Source organism: Austrofundulus limnaeus, unplaced genomic scaffold, assembly GCF_001266775.1.
Source record: "Austrofundulus limnaeus strain Quisiro unplaced genomic scaffold, Austrofundulus_limnaeus-1.0 Scaffold97, whole genome shotgun sequence".
NCBI classification, from domain to species: domain Eukaryota; kingdom Metazoa; phylum Chordata; class Actinopteri; order Cyprinodontiformes; family Rivulidae; genus Austrofundulus; species Austrofundulus limnaeus.
This window is the reverse complement of record NW_013952499.1, coordinates 1599041-1608181: the sequence shown is the minus strand read 5'-3', so window position 1 is coordinate 1608181 and position 9141 is coordinate 1599041. Positions and strand designations below refer to the sequence as shown.

Sequence of the window (9141 nt, the reverse complement as noted above, 5' to 3'; positions counted from 1 at the left end):
CTTGTGAGTTAAAGTAAGCAAAAAAGCRAAACTGCTAAACGAGAAGCTAGTTCTGTTATTAGCGGATTAGCGTTTTAGCAGAACWGTGCACACCACTGGATTTTAGAGACGAGTGGTCTGTAGTAARGAGCTTCTGTTGGACCTCTTTTATAATGACATAAAACTAAAGCAAATGCACAAAAACTGACATCAGTTCACGTTTTTAATGTGCTTTCAAAGGTTGAAGAGAAGTTTTATGCTATACCTGAATAAATGACGTTTTTTTATGCTTTTTATTCTAAAGTGATTCTTTTTATTTTCCTGTGACAGCTTCAGCAGCTCGGCCAGATTTTTTGTTTGTAAATATACTGAAGCAGTGAATTATTAAAGCCCAAAACATCCAGTCTTTAGGCCGAGAAAATGTTGAGTTATTGCTGCAGATCAATAACTCCATCAACACTCGGCTGATGTATTACAGCCTTTTTGTGCTAAAGGGACAGAAACATTTTTTTTCCTCGCTGCTCTTTGAACAGTCGTCGAGACGGGGGTAAAGATGSTTGGGAAATACAATGAAAGCAAGAGTGTGGAGAAGAATGGAGGTGTTAAAATYTAAAAAAATAAAATAAAGTTTGATTGATGCTGCAGGGGCTTTAACACCCAGCCGGACCCTTCCAGCCTGCTCACAGATAGAACGGCTGAATGAAAATGCAGATCTGTGCCCCCCTCCCCGGGTGGTGCTGCCAGTTAATTTGTTGTCAAAGATGCAGCGACGATATCCTCTGAGCTGCTTTTAGAGCTCYGTCGATCTGTTTCACTGCTTTGTTCAGTTGCATTATGTGTCCTTCAAATCCCCTCCACACTTCCATCAACCTCCTCCGCTGGGAAACCCTCTGACCACCACAAACACATGAGGGGAAAAAACTAATTAAACTTGCATCCAGTTTCCATATAAACACAGTGAAGGACTTATAACTAATATCCTCTTTTTATTAATTGGGTTTGTTTAAACTCCATGTGTCTGTTTTAATGTGTCAAGGACAAATTTGATCATAAATACATGTATTTTGTTGCATAACTTTCATTAAATGTGTAAGTTGAAGCGAAAACTGTGTTTTTGCTTTAGAATACGAGTTAATTTTATTACAGGGAACGTAGTCGCTGCACCCGAAGTGTTTTTAGCACCGGAGCTGATAAGTTGGCAGGCGAGCAGCTTTATTTTCTGGCTCACATGTTTCCGTTTGTGATTTCAGTGGACAGAGTTCACGGACCGGACRCTGGCCCGGTGCCCACACTGCAGGAAAGTGTAAGTAGTTTTAAGTAAAGGATCATTGTTTTTTGCCTTTTCGACATTCGGCACCAACCAAAGACATGAAAAAAAGCACAAATTCTAAGGTTTAACATTGTTTTTAGTAAATGTCCAATATTTATAATGTTTTGGTTTCATGCCTGTTTCTAGTTTATAATTGGACATAAAATGGACGCCAAAGCGCAGGTGCACACGATCAGATTTCCCTTTTTCCTCCAGCTTCGTGATGACGGCGGCTCTAACAACGCCTTTGTTAATGACAACAGCTGGGCTGTTTCCGCTCGCACAGACGCCTGGTGTTTAAACATCTGCTGCTATTGTTGTGTTTAAATGTCTGATTAAAGAGTTTCCTCCTCTCGTCTCCTCTGCAGCTCCTCCATCGGTCAGAGGTATCCCCGGAGGCGAAGCWTGTGGTGTTTTCTACTCTGCTTGCTATTCAGCGTTTCCACGGCTGGGCTGATGGTGAGTGGACACAGGGGGCAACAAGCTGACGTGTAGATGAGGAGAAACATTGATAAAAGATAGATTCTTTGAGATTATGGATCAACTAAATTTCTAAAATCGTCCTTATTTATGACGACTATTGATGATGATGATCCTAACTTTAACTAGTGACTAGTTGGCGAGTCTCTCATGAGGCTCGAGGWCTTGTCAGGTAGATTTGTGACGAGCGTCTCAGACCTTTCTCAGTTTATTTTCTGTAAGCTGCAGTGCTGTCGTTTGTCTTCTCCAATGTGCACACAGCTCAGATTATAGAGTCTTCTAGACCAGGTCGGGACCCAAAGTGGGGTCCAGAAACATCAAGGTGGGGTCCTGAAGAAATTTTCTGAATTAATTACATTTTTTGCCTTAGTTGTTACAAAGGAGTGAGGTTAGTGTATTTAAAATGGATAAATGTAGTATAAAAAAATATTGTTACTATGCCCATGTTTAGTTGACCTGATACAAATGTTTATCATCTAAAAATAGTTGTGGGCACAGGTCTCTGCTACTGTTATTTTGTGGGTCAAAAGCTGAAAAGTTTGGGAACCAGTGCACTTTGGTTCCCAAAGTTGGTCTTGGGACCCAATTATGGGTCATGAAGCACCTTGGATAATCTCCAGAAATCAATTTAAAGGGTAATAAAATAATTGCTGATGTAATATTTTCTCTATAATTATAACAAAAACACAAAATAAGTATAAATAAGTATTTATATTTGTGTACAAGCTGTTTAGATTGTCAAAAACCTGTGTTTTTAGGGTTATTAACAAAGTTTGTGTACTCAGACCAGTAATATTTGGGGTCACAAGTTTTTGCCATGRATATTTTGTGGGTCAGAAGACAAAAAGTTTGAAAACCACTGTTCTAGACTCCTGATTAAGACCCACCGTGATCCGCTTTCTTTATTTCAAAATGTACCTAGTAAGTTCAGTTAAACCTGGGTGTAGCCGCTGAGGTGGCTACAAAGCTAGCTGAGACGGATACAAAATAATGTGCCAAGTCAGGTCTTCAAGTTCTTCAGTTATTCATTCAAAGCAGGTGTGAAAGCTGAGAAACAGATAAAACATGCACGATAGTGGGTCTCGAGGACCTGGACTGGGCCTCACTGGTCTGGAAATGTGTTCTCCTCCGTGAACAGCAGAGGGCGCACCATGAGCACAAAATGTTTCAGCTGCCTTCAGCTGCAGGAGCCTCTGCAGAGTGCAGACAGGCTGCTGCTGAAAGCATCACATGATGTTAGTGAACAGCCAATAAATGTCTTCTTTTTAAWTTTTTTTAGTTTAACAAAAAGGTTGAATCAATTATTAAAGGAATATAAGAGCAGGTTAATGACAGACCTTTAAACGGGCCAAATTTCTAAAAGGACGATCAGAGGCTTTAAAAGCTTTAAGTTGTGTTTTTAATCAAGAATAAACTGCTACATGAGATGAGAGGTGACACTTAAATCAAGTCATTACATTATTCCAGATTAATTATTAAAGAACCCAACAGCACAAAGAGAGCTGATTTATATAAATACACACATATTTTCTCCTAGAGAGAACTGTTAACTGTGGATCTGCACATGTAATAATCATTTTCCTCATCAAATKTTGATAAGAACAGAACCAAATATTATTTATTACAGGAAGTTTTTAATAGTCCTGATGTTTTTTAGATGAGTTTAAATATTAGTTTTTCTCCAGTGTTGTTCATTTGACCTGAGAATTTCAGTTGTAGAAATTCACCGTGGATTCTCTTAAAGGACAATTTGTCGTCTTAATTAAACAATTTTGTCACTAAGCAGCTGCATGCAAATCATTTGATGTAACTTCTTCTGTACTGGACTCTTTCATGAACTGTTGGAACTGTAAAGTTCAGTCACAGTTCTGTGCAATAGTCTTAGGTCGTCCTTCATTTCTTTMTTTTGCTTCTAAACTTTCTTGGAACTGTTAGAAGTTATTGTAAGCAAAGGATTTTCTTTTTATCTTAGATGTTTCTGTTTCATATTTGAAGATGCCAAGTTTTAGAGAAGTTTTTATTTGTTAAACTCACCTATGAGAGTTTAAACAGTGGATCTGTAAGCTCCTGATTCGTTTTATATAAAAGTCTTTCTTAAAGACATGACCTTCAGATGCTGCTTTCCTTTTGTGCTCCTCGTCCTGTTTTCTGAAAGCGAACACGGCACAAATCTCCTGCTGTGGTGAAAGTCTTTGCTCATGATGCTTCTGAAACTGTGATATTTAACTAAAGAAGCAGAACTGAATGACAGGAATATCATCTTTATGACAGACAGAGTGACTGAATGTGGCCAACTTAATCATCCCAGTATTTATCTGAGAAGTCTTTGCAGTGGCAGTTTGAATACATRTATCATTATATCACTAATAAGTATACAGATACAGCGGGTAAAATAAGTATTGAACACGTCACCATTTTTCTCAGTAAATATATTACTAGAGGTGCTAATGACATGAAATTTTCACCAGATGTCGGTAACAACCCAAGTGATCCATACATACAAAGAAATCAAACCATAAATGTCCAGAAATGAAGTTATTTGTAATAATGTGGAATGACACAGGGAAAAAGTATTGAACACATGAAGAAAGGGAGGTGTAAAAAGGCATGGAAAGACAAGACACCAGCTGAACTCTCTTAGTAATTAGAAAGCAAGCCTGCCCCTTGTCAGTGCAAGTTAATATCAGCTGGTTCAGTCCCAAATGATGGCCAGGTATCACACAAGAACCATCTGATGATGGGTAAAAGTAAAGAGCTCTCTCAAGACCTTCACAACCTTATTGTTGCAAAGCATAATGATGGCATCGGTTACAGAAGAATGTCTAAACTTCTGAAGGTTCCAGTGAGCACTGTTGGGGCCATAATTCAGAAGTGGAAAGAACATTATTTCACCATAAACCGACCACGACCAGGTGCTCCTCACAAGATTTCTGACAGAGGAGTGAAAAGAATTATCAGAAGAGTTGTCCAAGAGCCAAGGACCACTTGTGGAGAGCTTCAGAAAGACCTGGAATTAGCAGGTACGWTTGTTTCAAAGAAAACAWTAAGTAATGCACTGAACCACCATGGCCTGTATGCACGCTCACCACGCAAGACTCCACTGCTGAAGAAACAGCATGTTGAAGCTCCTTTAAAGTTTGCTGCACAACATTTAACAAGCCTGTGTAATACTGGGAGAATATAGTCTGGTCAGATGAGACCAACATTGAACTGTTTGGATGCCAGAATACACATCATGTTTGGAGGTCAAATGGCACTGCACATCAGCCCAAAAACACCATACCAACAGTGAAGTTTGGAGGTGGGAACATCATGGTGTGGGGMTGTTTTTCAGCATATGGTACTGGCAAACTTCAAATAATTGAAGGAAGGATGAGTGGAAAAATGTACAGAGACATTCTTGATAAAAATCTGCTTCCATCTACCAGGATGATGAAGACGAAACATGGCTGGACATTTCAGCAAGACAATGAGGCCAAACACAAAGCCAAGGAAACTCTCAGTTGGTTTCAGAGAAAGAAACTAAAGCTGCTGGAATGGCCCAGCCAATCACCTGACCTGAATCCAACAGAAAATCTATGGAAAGAACTAAAGATCAGAGTTCATAGAAGAGGTCCACGAAACCTTCAAGATTTGAAGACTGTTTGTGTGGAAGAATGGGCCAAAATCACACCTGCGCAATGCATGCCACTAGTTTCTCCATACAGGAGGCGTCTTGAAGCTGTCATTGACAACAAAGGCTTTTGTACAAAGTATTAGATACATTTCAGTAAGTGTGTTCAATACTTTTTCCCTGTGCCATTCCACATTATTACAAATAACTTCATTTCTGGACATTTATGGTTTGATTTCTTTGTATGTWTGGATCACTTGGGTTGTTACCAACATCTGGTGAAAATTTCATGTCATTAGCACCTCTAGTGATATATTTACTGAGAAAAATGKTGACGTGTTCAATACTTATTTTACCCGCTGTAATAAAACTGCAGCACTGGATTGAGTTCTTGTACATTTGCAGGTGTTTAGGCATCAAAATGACACAAAATTTGAGTGTAAAATAGTATGAGGTTGCAAAATGAAAATATGAAGGAACTCTTATTGTTATACAAAATAAACCATTTGATTTTGAGCTGTAGGAAGTTAGACAGCCATTATCTAAAAATGGTAAAATGATGCTTTGTTGTGCAGTAAGGCTGCACGGCATTAGAAATACTYCCAATGTGCAGTTTTATTCTGTAAYACWGCAATAATGAAATCACAATTTCACAACTTTATCTTCTGTCATCACCGAAGTGTAATCCAGGTGTGGTCTTTAAATTGACCATATTCATTATTAACATGCAGAACATGAGTGTGTGGTGCTTCGAATGTAACTGTTTGTGATTTGTTGTGGTCTTTGCTGTGGTCTTATTGCGCACTCTGAAACTGCAAAGACTGGTTCTATATTACTCAACTCTACAATGGTTAGTGGATGCTTGGCTGGWGTCGTTCAGAAATACASAATTTATCTACAAATCTAACTAKAMAATTTAMATTTCCTGCAAAAATGCAGTGTGAATGCTTGATGCTGAAAGAGTTTAAAAGGATACCTTAAAAAAGCWGAAACAAAACTAAAAATTGCTTTAAAAAGTTGCAGAAATTAGCACAGAGAAACAGAAAGAGCTCATCTTGGCTGAATTGAGCAGCAAGAAGATAAAATCAACTTAAAAGGTAAATCTAGCTAAAAAGAAAATATCAAACAGTAGCTAAAAACAGCTGAAATTAGCAGAAAACAATTGAAAGAAGCATAAAAAGCTTAGTAAACTTGGAAAATAATGCTAAAATTGGAAATTAGGGAAAGAATAGCAGAAAAGGGTCAAAATGACAGCTTAAAAAATCTAAAATCAGCTAAATAGAAGCCGAAAAATGCTGAAATTAGCTCTAAGTATTAAAAAAGGCAGAAACAGAACAAAAAGTAAAAAGTACAGTAAAGATTTATGATTATTTTAAGGAGTTTTATGGATGTTGAAAACAGCTCCTTTTATTTTCAGTGAGGGGAAAACATGGCTAAAATAGCTAAATATTTCAAAAATAATAAATTGCTGAAATAGCAGAAGTCATAGCTGGAATTACCTGAAGGAGCTGAATGTTTTGATTATTAATTGTTGAAATAGCAGAAAAATTGCAGAACGAGTTCGGTGCTGAACAACATGTGGAAGAGGAAAATGATGTCAGTGTTGTGAAAGCTTTTATAAGCCTGACTTGAGTTAGCTCAGCATGTTTGTGTGTTTCCAGTTTAACTGGATCAGTTGAATGTCCTGACTGCCTCCTGGGCTCTCTGCAGGCTGGAACGTGGGTGAAGGCTCAGACCTACCAGGGGATCTACGCCTCGTGGGCCGTCATGCTGCTCCTGGTTCTCGTCACCTTGGCCCGGGCCTTCTACTGGGTGTGCATGAGGGTCAGCCAGCCGCTGCAGAGCTTCACATAGAGGGGGGCTCCTCCCCCGCCACACACACACACATGCGCACACATACACACCCCGCCGTCGTCTGCCACTTCCCCAGACCCACCAGGCAGGAGGAACAATGGCTTTTAAAAAAAAACCACAGAATCTATATTTAAATCTAACTCCAGAGACGAGGTCTCCGCCTCCCGTTCGTTTCTTTTAGTCAAACATTTCTAAAAGCAGATGCTAGCAGCTGCGGCGGCTACACATCTGCTGCTAATCATGAAGCCACTTATAGCCTAATGTACTGATGATCTATTCTAACCTTGTGGCCAGTGTGAGGTTCATTTTAACATTTTAGCTCTTCTTTTCCTCCTTACTCCGGCTGTTACCTTMTGCTCTGTTGCATTTCTTCAGCTTCTGAATCAAAGATCGAGTTTCAGTCTTCGGTGTGGGTCTGTTTGTTTTTGTTTGTTTGTTTTTGTTTTGAAGCATTTCTCYTCGATATAAGCAGAACAGTTCAGTACTTAGTAACTATAGAATCGTCCACTTTCTGTGAACCAGAAGATCAAGACGTTGTTGAAAGTCGTCTGAAAAATTGAGCTTAGTGGTTTTGCTGAGCTGGGCTAAGATTTTCCCCTGAACTTAAYGTTTCTGCTGGATTATTCTCCTGGGACCGGCTTTGATGCGAGGCCTTAAAAAGAACGTGCGGTAGAAAGATTCAGCAGCAGACAGTCGCACTTCCACACCGACGTACCGCCACACAACAAAGACGAGGTGCTCCGTTAGAGCTGCAGAAGCTCCGGAGCCGCTCCGTCCACGGCAGCCCCGCCCCCCCTCTTCAAAGACAGACCTGACAGCGGGCCGTCGTCTCATCTTTGTCCTCATGTCGCCGACGGAGGATGGGACACAAGCTTGAAAGGGGTTTCATGGTTGTGGTCCGACGAGATCTGGAGCTTCTTTTTCTCAGACCCGAACTGTGGCCTTCAGGTTTACGGTTGACGTGTTTTTAGTCGAATCTTTTCACTTTTCATCAACTTCAAAGTTGATCGCAAACCCTGAGAATCTGTTAAACAGTCACAGAAAATTAAACTAAAGTCAKAATAAGTTCTCAAAGATGGCGTCTCACAGTGGAGGGAGTCAGAGACTCAGAGTTGAGAGGAAATAAACAGTTTTTTGTCGCAGAGTGTTTGAGACCAGCGACCATGTTTTCAACGTTCGTGCATTATTGGCCGCGCACATTCTTTAGTCGTCCACTTCTGCACACCTCATTCCAGGTTTTCTCCTCTCAGCTTTCTGATTTAAATGTTGGTCGTTGCAAACTACGACATCAACAGTTATTTATCTGTCTGGTTATTTATTCCTGGACATTTGGATAGTTTTCAACTCCTTGTTTTCTCTCTTTAAACCCCTGATTATATGTGAAGATTTTGGTCAAACTGTTTTAAAATCTCCTTTTTTGTGTTCTAATTGTTTTGTTTTGTCAATGATTTCGCTGCTTGTCGCTCTGCTGAAAAGCGCATGAAAATCAGAATGAAATTCTTGATTTTATTTGCAATCGAAACACCTTATGTTTCATTTTTTTGATTTTCAGTTCAGCTCGTATCAACTCAGTCACACTAGAAACATTCTCACTCTCCGCGAGCTCCTTCGTTTTATCCGTGGTTCTGAATGTGATAATTTATATTTTCGTTTTGATTCGTGTACAGTCTTTTTTTGTTGTTGTTTGTTTGATTGTAAATATATTTGTTGGTGAACAAAGATGAGAAAATGATGTTTCAGTTTAACACTACTGCTGTGATTGTAAGTTGATTTTTTTTTAAGAGGGTTATTTTTGTAACTCTTCTTCTGCTATTTAATAGTTTGATTTATTACTAACCTAAAAAGCCTCGGGGCACCTGGTCGTGTCCGAACCTTACACACACACACACACACACACACACACACA

At 39.4% G+C, this 9141-nt stretch overlaps 1 protein-coding gene across 1 annotated transcript in view; it reads left to right on the top strand.

Annotated features, from left to right (window-relative positions):
• The window catches only part of pip4p1a (phosphatidylinositol-4,5-bisphosphate 4-phosphatase 1a), an 18014-nt gene extending 10674 nt beyond the window's left edge, over positions 1-7340 (top strand). Inside the window, exons 5-7 of the mRNA XM_014013058.1 lie at positions 1230-1282; positions 1657-1747; positions 7092-7340. Coding sequence (XP_013868512.1) covers positions 1230-1282; positions 1657-1747; positions 7092-7235 — 288 coding nt within the window. The 3' untranslated portion in view covers positions 7236-7340. The remainder of the gene's footprint in view (positions 1-1229; positions 1283-1656; positions 1748-7091) is intronic.
• The last annotated feature ends 1801 nt before the right edge of the window (positions 7341-9141 follow it).